Source organism: Xiphias gladius, chromosome 2 (genome assembly GCF_016859285.1).
Source record: "Xiphias gladius isolate SHS-SW01 ecotype Sanya breed wild chromosome 2, ASM1685928v1, whole genome shotgun sequence".
NCBI classification, from domain to species: Eukaryota; Metazoa; Chordata; class Actinopteri; order Istiophoriformes; family Xiphiidae; genus Xiphias; species Xiphias gladius.
The window spans coordinates 5,020,424-5,043,570 of record NC_053401.1 but is presented as its reverse complement, the minus strand read 5'-3'; the positions used below and the strand labels follow the sequence as shown (position 1 = coordinate 5,043,570).

The window sequence follows — 23,147 nt, the reverse complement described above, 5'->3', positions numbered from 1 at the left end:
CTTTGATCACAATCTCAAGTTTAATTGTATTTTACTGGGAAACAGCATCAACCAAGCTTATTTAATGGCAGAGTTTAAACACATTACAGTTTGACTGTTTTCAATACTTGAGCCCCAAAGAATAGACTGAAACCATTTGTATATTAAGCCCAGTTTTAATTAAACAAGCACATTGAGAAGAAGCAAGAAGCAAACGAAGCAGTTCTCTCCAGTGGTACATTTATTGGGAATTACACAGGTGGGTCACCATGATATGAAGCCTCTTTATTCCTGTCACGTTTTCTAAAAAAACCATTGACAAGGGCAGTAAGTTGATAGTCAACGTCAAAACTGAAACCACCGCTACAGTGGTAAGGAATAAAACGAGCTAACCAGTACTGAGATAGAGAAAGGAAATTATAACACTTTTTTTGACAGATACATCGGATGGCTCAAAGAGGTGAAAATTGGGGAAATAGAATAAACAAGGACAGGCGGCTGTATTAGCAGAGACTTCTCACAATTTTTTAGAATGGATGGTCTAAAAATGCTTTAGTTTTTATTGAAAATTTTCAAAAAGAAAGATCCATTCACAACGATTTCTCATATCAAAAATATATCAATGGGTCTATGGCTACACAAAGAGAGAAAACACACATACAATATCCAAATATGTACAAGTTGTATGTGAGCTGAAATTAGCAAATTCATTATATACACAAGGACTTTAGTCCCAGCAATATTAACCCAAAGATAAGCACAGTGTAACAGCCTCTCACCAGGCCGTGAAGTCCACATGATACTATACAGTCCGATTGCTTGAGAAACCTTTACTTGTGAATGTGTTTAACGGCAGGTTTGTATTCTCCTGCTGAAGGTGGGATCATGCAAACATTGTAGTGCTTTTAAGTCTTAGCTTCCACTTTGTGTTGGCTGTATACACGGGCCGTTTGTCAACAAGTCTGCAGGTACTCCTGTACGGAGAAGAAAAAAAAAAGGGAAACAGACAATGAAAATCATAATCTTAACTAACAAGTTTTCCTGACATACAGTATTATGTTCCTCTGTGACGTAGCGCTGCATTGTTGTTGTGTCATGTTTCCAACTAACCTTTCTAGTGACTTTGTCTCTGGACTTTAGAGCTTTTGCCATTTCCAGAGTCTTCGCTATGCCGCTTGCCACTGCTCTGAGTGGTGGAGTGGTGTTCAGGCCCTGAAAATATAACGGCACAGTTTAGAAAGCCAATTCAGTTTTACCATCTGTGGCTGAGTAGCAAGTGAAAGGTATGTTATACAGGCTGGTGCTTTGGAAGGCCATGAGCCTGAATGTTTTCATCCAAACAAAGATAAAGTTTCAATTAAATAAGAAGAATTCATCAGTAGAATCATCGGATTTAATTGTACGGTCTTGGCCTTCCTTTCAATCTGAAAGCATATCGGCACTCACCTTTGTGAATAACGGGGGCAGGAATCTGCTGGGTGCCTTGAGTGTAACACATCATACTGGAACTGGTGCCTGCATAACCTGGAACTAATGAGCAAGATTCAGGGATTAGCAGAGACGTTAACTGGAGCTCAACAATATTTTATGAAGCAACATGAAGGTGAAAAAGAGGAGGACAAATGTGGTGTAAGGGGAGACAAGTGACGATAAGGGCGTTGGGGCCAGTGCGTAACGTATTGAGTAAGATGATACGGATCAGTTAAATGTGTGGTAGCTGCTAGTCCTCACCCTGCTGATGTGTGCCAACGCTGGTTTGCGCATCCCCCTGCAGGTACATCATGACACCACTTTGCCAGTCTCCCTGGGAGTGAACCGGCATCCGATAGCCTGGAAAAACAAAACAAATAGCTCTTCTCCGTAAACAAAACTTGGGCGCAGGTAGCTACAGAGCAAGTTATGAGAAATCCAATTGTTTGGAGGGAGAGAGGTGGAGGCGTTCTGGGACTTACCAGATGCAGCTGCGGCATCATGTGTTGCCTCAACATGGAATCCCTCACAGTTACCGTTGCCATTGGGGTTGGAGGGAACTGTAGCCAAAAGGCCTGCGGACACAAAAAACAGTCAACAGGTTATACGAAATAACTTTAAAACAGACAAGATCACATCAACTAAATGACTGCAAGTTTAAAATGCCTGTTAGATTTCAAACAATTCTGAGATTTTATCTATGACGTTAGAGGCTCCAAAGTATATCCGACATTTTAGTTCCACATGAGCTAGACTACTGCACAAAGTCCTCAAACTTCGACGAGCTCACAGAGTCCTGACCTCATCTTGGACTACGAGCTCAGCGTTAGTGAGGTTCTCCCGGCTTTTTGAGTTGGAAATCTGACTTAAAGGGGCGCTCCAGTTGAAATTTCCGACTGGGAACTCGGAAGTTCCGACTTCCCAGTAGAAATGGAACGCACCATTACCCAAACTTTTGCACACCACAATAACTATATTTTTTCGTATTTTTCGATGAAAATATGAAATGAAATAAAACAGTGCTGGATCTAACTGTGTCCAAAGCAATTTTAAAAATGCTATACCTTCAAAAATGTACAGCATACTACCTACAGTACTGCACCGCCTGTATGACTTCAAGGGGAAGCAATGAAATGTAGGTGATCCTATTTATCTGTTGTCCCTGCTTCATATTAAACACGCTTGTGAGAAATGAGTCCAGTATCTAGTATTGTGTCCTTACCGAGGCCCCTGTAACAGGAGAGCTGCTGGTAGATCTGTTTCATTCGCTCGATGTTGAGACGGCTGGCTTCTGCATGGTGCACCATGGGCTTTGGGTAATGCAACCCAATAATACATCTAGCCGCCTTCTGCACGGCCTCTGGAGCGTTCCAGGGATCGTAAATATACTTGGCTGGATACCCTCTCAGAATGGGCAGGTAGCGCCTGAGTGGAGAGATGAAGAGATTTAGTGAGAATGTGGGCTGTTGCAATTTATTCCTAGAACAAGCTTAAGGATTTCAGGTTCACATCCACTGTGGTGGCTTTAGCCAGCACTGGTTTATCTGTGTGTCAGTGTCGTCCACCTCCCTGACTACAGACATATTAAAAACACAACCAAAAAATGTATTTAGAACAAACTAATTATTATTATTAGTTAGTTCTTCATTCGAAGGTCAAAAACATTATGAGTTTTTACTGGCACTGAACAGTGAGTCAGGTCATCCTGCCGTAAAAAGCTGCCAATACAGCAAAAATAATTTAATTAGTCTGAGAGGACGGAACATTTTTTATCCTGGAATGCTCTAAAAAAAATTTTGAGAGTTTTCCAATCACAAAAAAATCTAACCTGGATGAAATGGACAGTACTTGTAACACTTTTTACATAACCAAGATCAAATTATGTCAGATTAAAGATCAATAACTCCTGTCAACTGAGTCAAACTTTAAGCATCACGGCATATCATACGATTAAAAAAGGTTCCCACGTGCACTGCGGTCCTAACAGGGACCACATACAGGACATAAGCAGATCAGATGAGCTCACCGTATGTAATCTCCGTTGGGGTCTGTGCGTCGGCCAAAACCCACGGGGCAGTAGCAGTGGAAGAACTGCTGGAAGAAGGAGCTGCAGGAGAGCCACATCCAGCTGCCTGCATTCACACTCCAGTCTGCATCCAGCAGGAGCTCCTCAAACACCTTGACGCACACAAGCAAGCCCCATGTTAACGGATTAAAAGGTTAAATGATTTTAGAAACACGGTTGAATCGCACCCAGTTCCACGAGGGGACAAGAGGGGGCTTTGCCTAATCAGTTGTATTTTAGAGTTAGGGTTAATTAACAACTACAACAAGGAAACTATCTGAATTTACATGAAATATAATTAATTATATAAATATCCCTCTCATTGTCATCTGATCCTGTTAAATCAACACGGTCTACCTTCATGCCCTCCTCCCAGCTGATCCACAGGTCTCCTCTGGTCAGGAAACAGGCCACGGCGTGCCTCGCCAGGTGGTGGATCCACCCCTCCTGCCTCAGTTGGGTCATGATGGCGTCGATCCAGGGGAAGCCGGTCCGGCCTTCTGCCCACTTGGCCAGTGCCTCGGGGTTGCGGTCCCAGGGGATCTGAACACAGATGGGGTTGCTCTCCATCTTGTCGAAGCATGGGTTGTTGGTGGCTGCCGTGTAGAAGAACTCGCGCCAAAGCAGCTGACCGTAGAGCGAGAGAGGAGGGGAGCTGTTCTTCTTCACCTTGTGGGGTTGGAGAAGTGGAAAAGCAGCATGAAACCATTGTTCCTCATCTTCATAAACCATTGGGAGATCCACATCAAAATTATTTTTATTCATGTATTCAAATTCAACCATACACATCTGCAAGATGTTGTTTTCTTCTTTAGGTAGAAGTTAGTGAAAGTAACTGAAAACATGGGTTTTGTAGTTTCCGTTGACATACATGTGCAACTTTTAATACCAAATGAGAGACAGAATCCCACTAAAAATGTACATCTCATACATATAGTTATCACCAGTAGGCAGGGCCAGTTCCTCTCTACAATGAAAAGCTAATTCAGTTACATAACTTCTGGATCTGTATCTTCTGGGAAATTGAGAAAAAGCCAACCTTGTTCTTTTCTTAGACAGAACTGCTTATTTCTCATCTGAGATTCAGTGGTGGCTGGAACTGTTCGCTTCTAGCTGCTAAATAGTCTTATAAGTGATAAAGGAAAACAGTCTGGCAGATATTTCCTCAATAATATGTTCTACTGTATTTCTCGACTGTGAACATTTGCTTTGGCCTCTAAAATAAACAACACATCAAATGCAGGAGGGAGTGGGTCCATAAATGAACACTGCTGTGGACATTTTACCTCATTACAGAATAAATTGTGAGCCCTTAGACGGTGGTATAAACAACAAGAACAGTCAATCCCCCCCGACATATACTCTAGGAGCAGTTACTCTCACTCAAATGGAAGTGTGTAGAAAGGGGCAGTATACTAATCATGGCTGCTTGACGGCAGATATCCGGAGGTGCGTTCGACCTGGTTTCACTCAGAAACTGTTTTCCTCCAGAACATGTCCCACAAACCATCAGAAAACTCTTCTAAGCTAAACTTGACTAAATGACACTTTTGGGGCACAGTATGAACAGATTTGAGCAACATTGAGGCTACAAACAACCCATAATGCAGTGTCTTAATGTCGCAGTCTTACTCCGTAGGAGCCAGTGCTTAATATATTCAAAAAGAACGTCCGTTATGAGATTATAATTGTCTAGTCATCAAATACAATGTGACTTCCACTTTATCAAATACAATTTTCAGATAAAAAGAATCTCGTATTTGGACCAATATGGCAACAGGGGTGATTGTTAGATCGTGCTAGAACCGCTCTTTCTATGTCCAGAGACGCGTGAGGACGTACCTTCCTATAGAGATCGGTGAGTTTGAAGTAGAAGAGGCGACAGGAGAGGCAGCCAAAGCGGAGGTACGGGCTGAGGCCTGTCGGGCTGGCAAGCAGCGAGTTGGCGTTCATTCTTGGACGCTCGAAGTTGGCAACCCACGCCTGATGGTGACACGATCACGTTATCAGACATGAAAAATGCATGATATCACGGTGTTATGTGAACATTTGAAAAGGTTTCTATCAAGGTTGAGACGCTGGGAGAGGAGCAACCAGAGACCGACACTTGTATGTGAAACATCGTCTTACGTAACTGTAAAATCCAAGTGCTTTTCATGGTTTTCAACAAACTAACAGACTTCAAATCAACTCAGGGGAAGAGAAGCATTGAGCTAGGAACCTGCTGCAAATCAGCTGTTTTTCAAGACACATTAGCGGAAGCACTATTTGTAAAAATTTTGAAAAAAGAATGCACTAGTGAAAAACAGAGGTTTTGAAATTCTGTTCAAAAAATACTAACAAGTGTAAATTGTATTTCTTTGTAATTAGTGAACAGCAGGTTAATGTTTTGCTAAGGCGTTTTTAAAAATTCTCCAGCTGGCTCCTCTGATTTTGACTCACCTTCCTCTCCAAATGCCTCTCAAGTCGTGTGAGGGCTTCAGTCTCTCCCCCGGGCCACACAGCTGACGACAGACCCTCAGTATCAAAACCTGCAGGGAAAACATTAAAAGAACGCATTAAAATTCAGCCTACACTTTTGAGTTTCTTCTTGTGTTATGTATGATCATTTTCCTACGTTTTAGCTTCAGCAGCAGTTCTACATTTACCATTCCAGGACAACTGCTGTGAGCCCTAAACTGCTCCGGGGTTGGACAAAAACAAAAACAAAAACAAAAAAACTCTGCGTTACCCACAATCTCTGGCTTCACTCACCAAGCTCCTCCAGGGAGGGGACCCCAAACTTGTCATCGTGGTCTTCGGACAGTGGCGTTGTGCATTTTCCCATGATGTCGGCCGTGATGGACTCTGCAGGCACTTCCACTGCATCCATACGACTGATGAGGGTCTGGAACCGCTTGTAGGTAAGAGGGGACTGACCCCCATTCAACTCTATGATCCTGCAGGGAGGAAATGAGAACAAGAAAGAGTCAAGGACCTCATAAGACGCATAGATATAGTTCAGTTTCCATGTCAAAAAACAAAATATGTCATTGTTGGCTCTACAGACGGATTAAACGCAGTTGTTGTTGCAATATTAACTTACTTGTCCAGGTCATAGAGTGTGTGGGAGGTGCGAACTGTCACCTCCACTCCGGCCTCAGAGGCCAGCTTCTTGATAGCTGCATCTCGCTCTTTCCCAAAGGGCTCAGAGTCATACTCATAAGACAGGCGAGTAATCTTCCATTCCTGGAAACCAGGGAATAAAACAAATACAGTAAGCAACAGAATAGAATATTTAGGGGTTTGAACACTGTTTAAAAGCACTCAGATGAACATTTTACCTTGAAAAGTCTGGGAAAGACATCGGTGGGTTGGCCTCGTATTACAAACAGACGAGAGTTGAGCTTACGGAGGCTGGAATCCAAGTCCTCAAGACTCTGCAGTAAGAACCTGGAGGATGACAGGAATAAAGACTGGTTAAAACATGGACATTAACAGTAATATATTCAAAAATATGTTAGTGTGACATTAGCTCTTAGGATGTTTAAGGTGGAAAAAAGGACATCATGTTAGTTGCAATTAAAGTTTGAAGGTTAAACGGTGGAGAAGGAAACCTCCTATTCTGTTTGAATACGAAGGAGGTATGATTATTTGAGCTTGTACTGGGTTTGACAAGACAACACGATAAATGCAGTAAACTAAAGCAGTAGTTTCAATTAGTAGTTTCTTTGAAAATGCAAAATTTATGCAGCAAGGTGCAGCAAAATCTAATCAAGACCAGCCACTCTAAAATAGAGTTACTGTGTTCACATCACGATGCTGACACAAAGGGCATCTTCCAAAGTTTGAGGATTTGTATTCAGTGGCCCGATTCATCAAATTCAGTTTTTTTTGAGTCACTGGATGTGACTGAAGCAGACACAGACAAAAGCGCTGGTTCCTGCATACGGCTGCTAAAAGTGGCAAATATGTAGATTTATTCCCCAAATTTAATTCCTGCTCGACAAGGCCAGTTCTTCCTCTCGCCCTCACCAGAGCAAAGTCATGAAAAAAAAAGGACGCAGGTAAACGTGCCTCCAAATAATACAGATATTAAAATGATTTTTATCTTTTTCATTCACAGCATCAGATGCAGTATTGCTTTGTATTTCAAAATGACTGACGTGACATGTTGCTATAATCTCCTTTCATTCACTCTTTCACAAGTGATTAGAAAACAGAGATATCATTTTATGAGTAACAAGTAACAACAGTCAACCCGTCGGTTCCACCCATCTGATCCGTGTTTTACTAAATCTACAAGCCTTGTCTACATCAGTGTAACATGACAACTCTCTGTGAGGCAAAAAGAGCAGTTCAGTGTTTTAATAAAACGCTCTGTCGGTGATGAAACTGTGTCAACCAGCAAAGCCAAAGGCTCCGCGATCAGAGCAGTTGTGTGAGTCATCATAAACATCTGACCGAGATAATGTCAGTAAGACAGGGGGAGGCGGCAGGACAAAAGCCCACCTTGATCATGGTGAAGGAGCCCATTGCTGGTAAACGTGCCACACTTGGTTAGATAACAATGCCACAGGCAGAACAAAGGGGGGAACTAGACATTCTGGACAATTAGATTAAAAAATAAAAATAAAAAATAAATAAATAACAATAGAGAAACCGCTGACACGTCAGAGAACCCTGTAGCACAACAATGGATTTGATGATGCATTATTTATTTCAGTCATTTTTCAAGCAAAAAGTCCCCCGAATTCCCTGGTCCCAGCCTTCCAAAATGTGCATATTTACTGGTTTTCTTAGTCTTCTGTGACTGTAAACTGAACGGCTTTGGTTTTTGGATTGCTGGGTAAACAAAAAAAAAAAAAAACCCCACCTTAAGATGTCAACTTGAGCTCCGGAAAACTGTGGTGGACATTTTTCACACCCCCCCCTCCCCTAACAATTAGTCACTTCATTAAGGAAATAATCAGCAGATAATTTGATAATGGAAATAATCGTTAGATGCCACCCTACTTAACTCTGAACCGAGGAGATGGCTTTGTCTCTGGGTACATTATTCTACACATACCAATCACTTCTATATGTAGATTTGTGTATTATTCTACCTCTGCCTCTAATTAGAAACAGAAATGCCTGTTTGAGCTTTCACATCCACCTTTGTTTCAACAACCTGTTACCGTATCTGTTTTCTTACATCTCTCATGAAAAATTAAACTCGTGTTCGATTAAAATACGTGAATTCACAACAGGTGATGATGTCCCGCCATGTAAATTTCCGCATAACACCTTTGGACATGAGTTTTGCTCCCTTCATATGACAATTATCCCTGACAACAACTAACTGCCTTTGACGCAGACCCCTCACATGATTTTCTGCTGAGTTCAGGGCCTGAAACCGGTGGTAAAGTGAAGTAAAATGATTTCCCTTCAGGGCATCAATTATCTTCTTCGTAATTCCGACAGCGTAATTCCTCCCTGAAATAGCCCAATTTAAGCTCCACTTTGCATGAATAAACAAGTGTGATCGGGTTACTGTGCCGAGGCAATTGAAAAGCATACAGTATTTCTTTTGTCTTAAACTGTGTTCATTACCAGCTAAGGGGTAAACTTTCAAGCGACATGCTGGACTTCTGCTCTGGTCAGTGCCCCCCTCTGATAGAACTGACAGTGATACATTATTCATTCCAGAAAGAAAAGCCTTGAATTCATCCCTGAGGCTGAATCATGCAGACGGTGGATGAGTCAACCAATCTGAATCCACTACAGTTTATTCACTACTGAATGTGACGTCAGTGAACACTGGATATCAACACATAGTGACTCAACAGGAGCAAATTTCACCAAAAAAAAACAAAAAAACCCCCCAACATCTCAGCACACACGCCCACAGGTCCACACATGCGTGCAGACAGAGCGGCAGTAATGTTGGGCTTCCTGGGCTGTTGCTATAGGTACCAAAAGTTCGTAGGCCGAAGCTCCCTGTACCATCCAGACCTAATCATGTCTTTTATTGATATGAAAGCCATGTGGGTGTGGAGAGTGCACAGTGAAAACTCCTATGTATTGTCAAACTCTCCACTACCCGACTCTCACTCTCCTGTTTATTACCACATTTCGGTTGTCTAATGACATGGCCTTTTTGTGAAGCCGATGTCCTATGCAGAGCACAGGCCATGGTTTTGCAGTCACGCGTGAATTTTAATGGATTCCGTGACAGTTTGTAAGAGAGCTGGATGGTTGCTGGTCAAGCGTTAAACCCGTCACCCAACCATCATGTACTATGAAAGGGCCAGTGCGAGTCAAAGTCTAAACGGTGCTCGCTTTTACGCACGTTTTGGTAGCTGTGGAGAATGAAGATTTATCATTCACGGTCTGGGGATATTGTTCATTTTGCAGACGACAGAGTAAAGAGAACGTCTACATATAAAAGTAACTCCTAGTTGCCTACAGCTTTCACTCCTCACATTATCTTTTGCAGCATTTAGGACCTAAAACCAGCACTACTACAAAGTGAAATGAACCTCCTTGAGGGCGTCCATTTACTCTGGATTCTACTAAATGATACAGTAAGATCAGAGACCAGGTAGAGCATGACATTGGGAGCAGAAAACAGCACCGTACACCAAATTGGAGCGAGGTTTTAAGCTATTTTCATGCTCCAAATGGAAGTGGAGGGTGAAACTAAATCATGCTATCATCAGCCCTCTGCAGTCATCTGCCATGGCGCTGATAAACAGCACACAGCAAGCTAATTTCGTCCAACCTAGCTTGCTGGTGTGCCGTGTACCAAAAGAAGATTTGCCAAAATACCTAGCTAAACCTTACGAGAACACGAGATTTAACACAGAAGTGAATGAAGTCCAGTGGGACATAACTGCTATCTGCTACAACCAGGGCTGGCTGGTATGGTTGTAATTATTGCCCAGCTGATACTCAGCTTTTTAGGCCAATTCTTCCATCAATATTTAAGGGTTTTAGAAATCTGATGATGATTTATCATCAGATACTCAGTCAGGTTTTTACATAAACATATGAAATCAACAAACATTTTTTATAAGAATCCTTATTAAGTAATTAAATGTAAAGAAACATTCTCTGTGGTTCATTTTACATCCGAAAAATAAATTTGTGTTTTCTAGTGGACAAGGTATGTAATGGCACGACCATTTCTAAACCGCCTTAAATAAATCTTTGGCATTTCTGTGCTGCAATTTCTCATAAATTACTGGCCAACATTTCTGCTGATACAGTATTATTATGTCTGTATTGAGCTAATATTTCCCCAAGGGATTCATTGGCCAGGCACCAACTGCAATATCACAATATCGACAAGAACATCTTTCCCATATTGATACATCGCACAAGATGGCAAATGTAGGAAAAATTTGAAAATCCAATTGACGTTTAATGCAATGAACTACGTTCCACGGTCAGAGAGTACGTCGGCCAAAATGTTTGACGTACGTGAAAGTAACTTTACTAACATGCAGTGCGTCATCATGATACAGTTCCATGTTTGATAAATGACAATGTTGCATGTGGGCTTGCACAATGGAGGTGCAGGGGGGGGAAAAAAAAAAAAAAAAAAAAAAAAAAAAAGTTTCCATTGGCGATTTCCTATTTAAACACATGGGAAGTGGTTAGCTTGACATTTGTTTGGTTTTTTTTGCCCTGCTCCACTTTTACACAGTTACACTGCAAAAATTCACATCTTGAAGTGGTCACAACCAGAGTCTTATGCGATGGCCGCGGAGCAGTGCTCTCACATCTCGGCCAGGATTTATCCTGCCAGTCCAGGGACTGAGTTTGGGGTCACCGTGCTAGCTGCGCCAAGGTCTCTGTGACACTGGAAAAAAGCAAGACTCTGACCGTCTGACTCCAATAGAAAAGCAATGGGCTTAATCTATGTTCGTCTGGAGCGTTTGGACAACGCACAAAGTCTACTAAGTTTACTGCAATCCAAAAAAAAAAAAAATCATCTGTCTGTTTTCCATTATTTCTCCATGCCGTCCTGTGAGATTTTCACTCCTACTTCCCTCCAACTTGTTATAAAACACTCAATTATGGAGCAACTGCACACTAATTACATCATTGTGAACTTCTTTTACATGTACTAAAAAGGTCTTTCATGATCACGGCCCACCCGGCACAACTAGCCTCGGCAGGTTCAAGTATAGGCTGTTGTAATGGATATCAGATGGGAGCAGCTTCGCTGGGGTTAGTGCTCACAGTAATCAGAGGTAGTTGGAGTCTCTCTCTTGCAGCAAGGAGAGCAGAAGTAGGTCAAAAAGACGAGGAGGATGGAATGTTTACCGCTAACACACTGACCTACTTGCGCCACGCGTGGAGACGTCGGGGGTTGGGGGGGGCTATATCATCTGGAATTGACCTGACTCACTGACTGAGGATCACGCCCTAGATCTCAAACAGAACTTCTCACTTCTTCACGAGCAACTCAAATGAGAAGAACCTGTGCGGGAGCAAGCGCTAATTACAGAAGATAGAAAAAAAATCACTGTTGTTAGGTACCCAACGGTGGCAAAGTATCACTCTGCTTTGATTCAGGTAAAGTTGAAAATGTCAAGTTCTTAGTACTTAACCATATGCTAGTGCGTCACAAATTTAGATGCTCGTGCCAAAAAAAAAAAAAAAAAAAATCTCATTAAAATGAACTCTTCATTTGTAACAATAAATTGACTACATGGAGAAAAAAAATCTTTAAAACAAAAACAAAACAGCAGGGAGTAGTAGTGCAATGAGAAAACACCATATTTTTTTATTTCACCTTTATTTTACCAGTATAATCACCTGACCCTGAAAAGAGAGAGGTTTCAATCCTCTAAACTTAGTTTTAGTGTTTATTATAATTCCCAAGCTTTTTTTTTCTTTTTTTAAGAGATGAGGAGTTTTTAATTTCGTTTACATGTCTGATAGGTGCATAAAAACGAAATAAAGGCAATGAATCAGGGCATACCGAGTGATCTACGTGTCAGCTCTGCGTCATCCCGGCAGCTGTTATATAACGGTGTAAGCATAACATGGATGCTCCATAACAGGCACGCCTTTGCTGCTGCTGCTGCTGCCCTACTCTTCCAGTGACAGCATGGGACCACAGTGCAAACCAGAGTGCACAGCAGGAGAGGAAACAAAACCGTCCAGCAAGACACCTATTGTACTATAAACCTCAGGAGCTCGTCCATTCAGCAGCCGTATTGAATAATATGTCTGGGGGAAAGAGCAAGCTGGGTAGAAAAAAAAAAAAAGGATCCCAACTGTTTTGTTTTGTTTGGACTGAGAAAACTTTCCACGTAACACTGAAGATTAACACTGACTGTCAGCTGGATGGGTTTAAGGACGAAGGTTAGAGAGGAGGACAAAGCCACTGGGTTATAGGTTGGCAAACAGTCCACCAACCTTAACGGTCCTTGCTCTTATCACTGTCACATGAGCTTGTGAAGTTTCATATACTTATTCGTATCACCAGACTCAGGCGACCCGTTCCCGTCTCGCACTCAGACGGTCTCCCACACACTTGCTGACAACCTGGGGTCCGGTAAATGTCAGTTATGTAAAAATTTTTGTATTAAGTGACACGACGCCTATTCACCAAAGAAACGTCTGCCAGACCTCTAACGATCTAACGCCCTGGAGGTCGTGTACACTGCCAAAGTCAAGTAACACGGACCCGGCAGGGGATCTGTAACGAGCCGGGGACCCGTGACGTTAAGGCGTTTTGGGAACTGCCCCTGTAAGGGTCACATGCAGTCGTTAACCATTTTACAAATAACACACTCCGCCATTAAGCACGTCGGCCGCGATCCACTTTGACAATGATTATAGGCCGGCAGGGAGGTGAGGATCAACACCCGAAAATACCGTTTAACAAATTTAAGATCTTACTCACCTTTTTAGGAGAAGGAAAAGTAATGTTATAAATGATGTGTCGTGGCACCACCCATTAATTATTCTGCCCGATATAATTACATATCTGAAGATGTAACTGATGTTTTGTCTGCTCTTGATGTTTTGTTTAATGGTGATCACTGGGTAAAGATTAGAGCTTTATGTACTGCCACAACTAAGGGTGTAATGAAGGAGTGCACAACATGCGTTGGTGGTCTTAATTGCGCATAATGTATTATGGCGTCAAGACCTCAAGACATGTAATATTAATATCATAATGAGACCTGGCATATCGGTGTAAAATGACAGGTACAATTCAGGTAATTAAAGCTAAACAGTTCAATATCTTATCGAATGTGGAAATCCCTGGACTTCTTTCAAAAGAAGTAAGTTCATTTCTAACTTTTTTGTGAATTTCAAAAGCATGACGTTATAGGCTCAAACATCAGATCTTCCTCATGTGACAGTAAACATCTCAGGAATGCACCTGGCTGACAACGGCGTGCCAGACTATCTGTTACATGGATTCTGTAAATGACAGTGATGTAAGCTGTGCCCACGTCTTCGAGTGACTGCGACCGCTTGACGGCAGGGATGTTTTGAAATCGGGACGGGTACAAAATTTTTAAGTCAGCCTCTGCACCGAGAAGCATCACGGTGGCAATCATCGCTGAATTTAATAGGTTAAAAATGTCTATTAGACAAAACTACAATGGAAATGATCAACTATTGGATATCAAAGCAAAGCAAGACAGCAAAAAGAAACTTCTGCATCCCTAACCTGGATGTCAAAATGGTCAAGAGCAACTACGAACTGTCTAAAAACAAACAGTACACTGAGGAAAAACTGCGTGCATCTTGCTTCTCGGGTGCAAAAAGAAATGACTGATGAGTGCAGAGGTTTTTTTAGAGCTGGAACCACCACTTAGTTTCAATATCGCTTATTTTTCTTAATTCATCAACTGGTCTATAAAATGTTTTAAAAAAAATGGCGAAAAATGTGCATCACAGGTTCCTACAGCCCAAGCAGACATTTTCAGATTGCTTGTTTTATCTGACCAACTGATCAAAACCCAGAAGACGTTGAATTTGCTAACATCATGCAAGAGAGAGAGAAAACCTGCGAGTCCTCACATCTGAGAAGCTGAAACCATCAAAGGTTTGACCTCTTTTTTTTTTCTCTCCTGCCAGTTAACTTTTTCGGTCGGTTGAATTATCGTTTCAACTCTAAATCAGATAGTAGATACTTTTAAATCCCCCCCTCCTCCAAAGCCCGAGTGCAAACACTACACAGCGCTACGGCAACGTTACATGCACCTTGCATTTGTCACTGAAGAGCCAAAGACATATTTATTTTTTTCTCTCTCTCTACACAAAAACAAACCGAAGCATACACATTGTGCGTGGATCGCAGCGTGCCACCCGTGCATCTGTGTTCAGCACGTGGCGGGGCGCTCGGCCCCATCGCTTGACTCACCTCCACCTGCTGATCCCGACGTTGGACGATCCCGCGAACCAGGGGTCGAGGATGTAGATGCAGCGGACGCTGTCCGCTCCCAGCAGAGATTCCTTGAGCGACGGGTTGTCGTGGAGCCGCAAGCCCTTCCTGAACCAGTGGATCGTATTAATGACCATTACTCAACTGGACGGGTCCTTTTTTTGTCCCTTTCGAATGATATCAAGAGTCTTTTTTCCTTTCTGTTTTTCTTTTTGCGTGTGCGCTCACTCCAGTTTTTAATCCCGACTCGCTGACAGTTACGCAAAAGAATTTTTTGGAAAAAAAATTTAAAAATAAAAAAAAATTAAAAAATTTAAAAAATAAAACACGGGAAAACAAGGCCACCGGGAATCCAAGTGTACGAAGAAAACTCCGTGTATGCTATTCTAGCATACAGCCCCTTTGTTTTCAGTAATGCTGTCCGCCTGTTTTTTTTTTTTTTCCTTTTTTGTTTTTTTTAAATTAGCCTTGCTCTAACAGAACCTTTTCCATAATGTCGAAGAATTTATAAACCGACGGCTGCTGAACCATTTGGGCACAAGGCCGAGCGCGCTCTCCGGCAATGTGACGGGCGACCCGGCGGGCTTTAGGACCCGTCTCGCCGAGGAGGAGCAGCGGCGGCAGCCTGGCTTGTTGTATAACTTGTTGTTCTGAACGGCGAAAAGACGATGTGCGAATATTCATGTGCTAAAACGCTCTGGAAGGCCCGAAAGCTGGAGACGTTAATTAAGCACGACCGCAAAAACGTTGTAATTGACTGGCCCCGTAATTCGAGGCAGTGGGTGCGAGCTAAACGACCGCAAGACACCGTGGCAAGACCGGCTGCTGCCCCGCCGCCAGTACTAGGAAAGCTGGTTATGTAAATGCAATTTCTTGCTGCGATATTGTCAAATTCGTCGCGCTAACGTAAGCCCGGACAAATACTTAGCTGTAATACGCCTTTTTGTCGGTTTTCCCTGTGACCCGTCTCCCTCGCCGCCGAGCGGATGTTTTGGAGTGGCTAAATGAGACACTTCGCCCCGACGTCCACGAATAGCCGCTCTACCGCGTCGCCGCACCTACAGCCCCCTCGTGGCTCCGCCCCCTCGGAGAGACGCGCGCAGCTCCGGGGGCCGCCGCGATTGGTCCGATGCCGCCGCGTGCGCTTCCCGGCGTGGTCACGTTTCTGCAGCGTGCTTTCGCTGCCCTGCTCGCAGCGGAGGCGGCCGACGGGGCACAGGCGCAGTGCGTGCGGTAATGCTCCCGAGCCCCGGCCCCCTCGACGGTGGAAACCGAACCGCCCTCACGTGTTAGCGGGGGCCGGGCTACGAAGTTCTGCCAGAAGTACCCAAGGAAATATGAAGAACTCCACTGTGATATGTATTTATTCTTTGGGTTTACTACAAAGTATAAGCAAAAGTTATAGATAAAAAAAAAAAATGGTGAAAAAGATGTGCACATAGACTTTGATGACACATTGATGAGGGCGGAAAAAAAGATTGCAAACCTTTAAACATACAAACAAAAAACTACGAGTGCGGAGTCTGTAGAGCCCATCGGGTTGTTTACCCCAAAAAGAACCCGGATAAGCACATGAAGTCCGGCATGACCGCGCTGACGCGCCACCTCGCGTGGGCGTATGCATGTGTTTGTGAGTGTGTTTGCGCGTGTGTGTGTGTGTGTGTAGTACTATAGTACTACAGTAGCTCAGAGACTTGGTATGTTTCCTCTCAGTAGTCACATTTGCCCCACTTGCAGGCAGGCGTCGCCCTGGTTAAAAACTCCTATTTTTTTAAAAATAGTTTTGCAGCAGCAGCAGCACGGGCAGCTTTGAATACTTTGTTGAGAGGTGCTACACAAATAAACTTGCCTTGTCCTACCGTTAGAGCCACGGTGTCACGAGAGTAATATTCCCTGCCTCACCTCGCCTCACTTGCATTATCTGTTCATGTGCAGGTAAGTATGCACGCATGTGCGACTGTCTATATGCGACCATTGTCAGAGGTAGCAGCAGTAGTGGTATATAACCACACTCTTGTACTTTCTTTATGTTTGTTGACCCTTTGTTTCCACAAAAAAAAAAAAAAAAAAGAAATGCGTCACAATATTCTCTTACATAAAGGGACTTGTAATTATGCAAGGCATGAAATGCCGCTTTGGACAGCAGCAGGCGCAGTGCCGCCTTTTGGCCACTGAGCGGCAGTATAGCATCGCGCCACTTGCACCCTCCCTCTGTGCCCCGGCGATAACTCCGTGTAATGCGGTCGCACGTGATTGTGAGCAGCTCTTACCGGATGCCGCACTTTCACTTTTTTTTCTTTTTTTTTCTCTCGCGACACCCCACTGGTCCGGTGTTCCCACAGGATGCTGGTCTCCCCGCTCTCGCTTCCACGTCGTCCTCAAGCCGCGGCCGCTCGAGAGCGAAAAACCCATCACAATGCACGAAAATATTAAAACACGTCGAGGCTTTGAACGAGGCTGTCCATACCGTAGACGCGATCACGCAACGCACACCGCCCGGAGGCAAATCTGAAAGCCCGCGACTGAATAAATTAGCGAATAAAAATGTGACTGCACATGATGACTTAAGCAGGCAGGATCACGTGATACGTTCGTCCTACCGGGCAAAACACAAACAATCTATCACCTTGCTGGGAAACTCATGATCTTTTTTTTTTTTTTTTTTTTTTTTGCTGTTACCAGGCAACCGGGCCTTTAAAAAAAAAAAAAAAAAGCGAGGACAAGCTCTGGAGGACCACGGCGCACGTAGAGAGGCAGCTGACAGCTGCCCGCCTCTCACCTGAGTTAGTCACCAAGATGCGCTGGCATTGCGCGGGGAGCCTGTGACAAGACTGCTGGAGACCGGCTCGGTTCGTGTCACAGACTGGGCGGGGGGGTTGGCACCTGCTCGGCTCGCATGGAGCACCGAACAGCTATTTCTGCATGTGAAGAATTCCGTTATGCGCAACTCACTATCATCGTTTCATCAAAAAACATGAAACGAGCCATTGGTTTCCTCTGCGGGGGCTCGCGGAGGAACGGGCATATTCCTCTCCCAGGTTTCCCCCCTCATCACCTATCAGAATGTCCCTGGTGTTGACGGTTAAGTGATTCAATATTCAGTCACCAAAAAAAGTCTTCCCCAATCGGCCCTTGTGGTTCAAAAAAAAAAATAAAATTGGGAGGCCCTGTGTTTTGTTTGCGTTTATTCATTTATTTATTCTTTCTGCGCAGATATAAAAATAAACTGAACTACTTTCGCTCCGGAACATACATCACGCAGAGTGGTAGCGTCGTTGTCCATCATCTGCCGGCCAGACAGTGGGAGTAAGATAATGGCGCGACTTGTTTTTACGCCCCCCCCCCCCCCTCGTCAGTCACGTCCATCAAAAAACGTCGTTCGCCCAAAAAAGTCCGGCGCGGGGAGTTTTTTTTTTTTTTTTTTTTTGGCAGGGGCGGCGCGGTGTCACGCTAAGGAAATGGGAGACGGGGGGGCCCCTCTGGCATGGCGGGGGAGCGTGGACAGATGGCCGGTCCAGCCCGGGCGCATAAAGGGGAAGCACAGCAGAATGGATGAATCATCATCCCACCAACTGCTCCTCTCACTGCGTCCTCGGAATTCAACTCGCTCAACTCGTGTGTGTGCGTGTGTGTGTGTGTGTGTGTGTGTGGGGGGGGGGGGGGTTGTTTGTGGAGAAGGAGTTGTTCATCGACATGATGATGGAGTGGAGCTACACCTTGAGGCGGGACTGCGGGTCAGCATCCTCACCGCTGGACGCTGGAAGCATCACTGATCTCAAAAAAGAAAAGAAAACTCAGAGCAACGTGCTTCCAACCGTAAATCATTTATAGGGACCTGGCATTAAAGCCGAGGGTGTTCCTCAGTAAAGCTACTTCGGCTGCAGCAGACCCACTTTCCCTTCCCACTAAAAATGACCAGTGGTGGTGGACTCCTGTAGGCCAGAAAAAATAACACCCTGGCGCTGTTAGGACCCGGGACTGCGTATTTCATCTTGTAACCATTCGGAGTAATCACAACACAGCGTGGGTTCATTCAGAGTTTTTTTTTATTTTTTTTATCGCTAGTTATCCACAATATCCTAAAAACTATGAGCTTAAAGTGGAAGCCAAACAGAATGGTATCATTATTATAGGCAGTTATACAAAATGGGGAGGGGGGTGTTCTCAAAAAATAGCACCTGACAACTGTGTAAGAAAATACCATTTGAGTAGTTCCTACTTTTAAATCACAACATAAGCTACGTTTTCCCCCCGAAGTGACCCCAACAGAGCTGCTACGATTAGAACCAGTGATAGAGCCACAAATAAAAAGGAGAGTGCGCAACAAAATAATGCTCATTAAAAAAAAAAAAAAAAAAGTTGTTTTGCGCAGTCTCCCTTCTCTGTTTTTCACCAGTTCACATCACCACCATGTGTCGTCTCAGCGGGGACCCACCGCTCGTCCTGACGCCGCCACGACCGGTTCACCGCAGCTTCGCCGCGACGCACGACGGTTCGGCCGGGCCGGCAGCCTACGTGCCTATCTCTGGCTCCGCAGTCGTGCTCCACCGGCACCGCTTAGCCTCTGCTCCAAGGTAGCGGCGGAGGTTGTCTGTGTCAATCAAAGCTGGCCGGAGATGCGCATTGGCTTGTCTCAGCCCGCGGGGCTCCAGGCTCCACCTCTCCATCAGAGTCCTGCCAGTGCTGCGCTTGTTGCGGCGGGCGCGGAGGGGTTGTGCGCTCTCAGGTTACGCGTATGAAGTTGTGGAACAAGAGGAGACCGGAGACATCCAGCGACTTAGAGAAGGAGGGAAAGTAGAGGCTCGTTCCTGTCGTTTTTTTTTTTCTCTTTAAGCTGGAATTACACTGAAGTCCTCGGGACAGCGGCGGACGAAAGGCACCGAAACGAGTTTGTGGCATTTAATTGAGAGACCAAGCATACCCAACAGTATGCGGTGCAGTTATGGCAGGCAAGGGTAAGACAGTCGTGAGGACGCTGGAGGATTTAACGCTTGATTCTGGTTATGGTGGAGCCGCGGACTCGGTCAGGTCGTCCAGCGTGTCGCTGTGCTGCTCCGACACGCATCAATCCTTCTCGCATGGGGGCAACTGCTGGCATCTGACGGAATCCATGCACAGCAGACACAACAGTTTGGACACAGTCAACACCGTCCTGGCGGAGGACACGGAGATACTGGAGTGCTCGGGTCAGTGCGCCAAACTGCCCGAGCTGGAGGACGTGCCATGGAGCCTCGGCGAGGTGGAGGGCGCACTGAGGAAAGACGAGGAGCTGATGGTGGGCGACCCGCCGCCGGAGGTCCTGGCGCGGCTGTCGGCTCTCGTCAGCCGCGCGCTGGTGAGGGTGGCCCGGGAGGCGCAGCGGCTCAGCCTGCGCTACGCCAAGTGCACCCGACATGAGATCCAGAGCGCCGTCAAGGTGGTGCTCTCGTGGACCATCTCCGTCAACTGCATCACGGCAGCTCTGAGCGCCCTGTCCCTTTACAACATGAGCACCGGGGACAAGTTCAGCCGAGGCAAGTCGGCGCGCTGCGGGCTGGTCTTCTCCGTGGGGAAGTTCTTCAGGTGGATGGTGGATAGTCGGGTGGCCCTCAGGATCCACGAACACGCTGCCATATACCTCACCGCCTGCATGGAGAGCCTGTTCCGGGAGGTGTTCGGCCGCGTCCTGCGCAGCGCGCTGGTGGAGAGGGACAACGGGATCCCAAAGTTTACGCTGGAGTCACTGGAGCAAGCCATCAACAGCGACTCGGAGATCTGGGGTCTGCTGCAGCCCTACCAGCACCTCATATGTGGCAAAAATTCGAGTGGTAAGAAAAGTTCAAAAGAGAGACGATTCTTGATTAGTGATTATGTGTTGAAATATGATTTTCCCCAAATATGATTGGGCACCCTCTTGCCACCTCGGTGGTCCCTACCTGACATGTGTTTTGTGTGCTCAGTCAGCACTTGTCATTCACTGTACAATCCGCCATACAAGCCAAGTCATCGCCAGTCTCCCCCTTGAGAAACTGCCTTAGGCACTTATCTCCAGTGGGTGTCCACGTGTTGCAAGAAAAACAACCAGAAACCCAGTGGCTGTGTCTTTAAACAAGGCACGGTTGATTAGAGAAAAGCTGAGTTGTGTTCCCGGCGACAAAAAAAAAAACGCACCAAGGACACAAATCTCCAAGTTTTTAGTCATTTGCTTTGAGGGCGCCACCCTTCTCGAGGCTGCACGTTTGATTGGAGAGATAGTTTTCACAGTGCACAAAGTGATTATCTGCTTAGTGCGGCCCAGCTGGGAAAATAACATGACTACAAACTATATTATTATGCTCGGGAGTAACCACTGCTTATCTAGCTCATGTAATCGCACTCCCAGACAAAAGGGCTTGACAGTTTCTTGAATATTTACTACCCCTCGGGCGTTTTAGACCTCAAGGCCCACCTCTGAAACAGGAACTGCCTATCCCGGGTAGCATCAACAGACAGAGTAGATATTTATGGTTGAGGAAGATCAAACAAGCTCCGACTTCTTTTTCTTTGAAGCCATTGTGTTCCCAGACTTTCATCAGAGACAGGACCAACGCTGACGTTAATGACTGTTTTTTTTTTGTTTTTTTTGGACTGAGTGAAACCCTGGTGCGCGTGGTGTGCGTACAGGCGATACGTGTGTCGTGATTTCGCAGAAACCTGGGACTGTGTTTATGTTGCACGCTGGCCTTGTTGGTGATGCTATTACCGTCTCGCTCCAGAAGGTGTAAGCTGTCAGTGTGGGCCGGCCCTCTTATCCAAAGCCCTGAATGAGTTGGCTGAATCTGCAAAGCAGAAGGGACTTGAGATGCTATTCTCTAACTGAGAGCCGTACCGGGCCGTGCAATACGGACCAAAAAAAACAAAAAATCATATTGCAGCTCTTTTGCTGATTGTTGCGGTGTGAGATAACTTAAGAGATGGGGGGAAAAATCTGAGAGGCATCGGTTGCCTGGGTCTGAGTATGAGAGAGGAATCTTGCACATGTGAAACCCCGAGCCACTCCTCCGTAAAAGCAGCAGAAGAGATTGTTCCAGAAGCAGTCTGAAGAAAAATTGATCTGAAATAGCTCTCACAGGTTCCTCAGTGAAATGACATTGAAATTCAATGTTGCAGACGCAGGTTTTTCTGACATAACAGGGTTTTTTTTTCTATAATCCAAACCCCTTTAGCCTCTGGCATGTACAACCCATGCAACAACAACCCCTAATACACCAAAATGTAAAGAACACATTTTTTTTTTTAAAAAGAAGAAAAATTTGCTCATGACAGTTTTTACCAGAAACCCAGACTGATGCCTTTGAATGTTTGGCAACTTTTGTTTGAAAGATACCTGAAATACCTGATCCCAATCGATACCTGATCGATTAATGCACTAATTGTTGCAGCTCCAATATGAATGACAAACCGGCCGTGGAGCTCCCTTTCTCACCGTTTCTTCCCCTCATCCGTCCTCTTATGCCTCTTCTCTCCGAACACTGATTTTTCCTCGGGTGAAAACGCTACAAACGACTGCTTTGTCTCGAAATCTTAGCTGAGAAACAGGTACTCTTCTCTGTAGACAGGATGCAGAGCCAAGCATGCATCCCCCTCCACTCCTCCTCCTCCTCCACGGAGGAGGAGGAGGAGTGGAGGGGGATGCATCATATCCTGATGGTGCAGAGGAGGCTACAATTTGCACTCACCCAACACAACATGATATCATCCTGTGACAGTTAGGGAGGCAAAAATGTGAGGATTTAAAAAATGCTTTTTTTTGTTTTTTTTGTTTTTTTTTGCTGCCTGTTTCAGTTTGGTTTTTAGACAGCTCTGCCCGCACTGATGGAAGAACAAGGACTCATTAAAATATCATATTTCAAATTTAGTGGTCAGACCGGGGGCTATATAATTAACCTCGAGCGCGTATCAATCCAACATTCACTCACAATGCCTGTGATGTCTCCGTTTGTCTGCGTGGTTTTGAGCCCTCGCGAAGAACGGTTTCAGGCCTGAGACTGCATCTAGTCAAAGGAGGGAGAGAGCAGGGTAGTCCTTCCGGTGACAAGCATGGCCCCATGTCTAAAATTTCACCCGGGGAAGGAGAGCAGCGCAGCACGTGGTGACCAAAATGGAAGCTGTCCGTCACTGCTTGTGTTGTCCAGCAGAACGTGCTTCTGTCCAACCTGTACATTCCGATTATCGGATGGATTTTTCTAACGTTTATCATTCTCGGGAAAAAAAACAAAACACTGTGTGCGT

The 23,147-nt window shown here is 44.9% G+C and overlaps 2 protein-coding genes across 2 annotated transcripts in view; one reads left to right on the top strand and one right to left on the bottom strand.

The window, feature by feature from the left end:
* Positions 1-135: 135 nt before the first annotated feature.
* On the bottom strand, positions 136-15,970 carry LOC120796963 (cryptochrome-1-like). The gene is made up of 14 exons (XM_040140204.1): positions 14,877-15,970; positions 6,838-6,946; positions 6,600-6,742; positions 6,269-6,453; positions 5,957-6,045; positions 5,357-5,497; positions 3,872-4,183; positions 3,476-3,627; positions 2,672-2,874; positions 1,932-2,024; positions 1,711-1,809; positions 1,426-1,509; positions 1,090-1,191; positions 136-953 (listed from the first exon to the last, which is right to left on the bottom strand). Exons 1-13 carry the CDS (start codon positions 15,032-15,034, stop codon positions 1,094-1,096), a joined length of 1,866 nt encoding a protein of 621 aa, XP_039996138.1. The 5' UTR covers positions 15,035-15,970; the 3' UTR covers positions 136-953; positions 1,090-1,093.
* Positions 15,971-19,839: 3,869 nt separating this feature from the next.
* Positions 19,840-23,147, top strand: part of LOC120797554 (ankyrin repeat and BTB/POZ domain-containing protein BTBD11-A) — a 166,657-nt gene continuing 163,349 nt past the window's right edge. The window contains exon 1 of the mRNA XM_040141316.1: positions 19,840-20,704. Coding sequence (XP_039997250.1) covers positions 19,840-20,704 — 865 coding nt within the window. The remainder of the gene's footprint in view (positions 20,705-23,147) is intronic.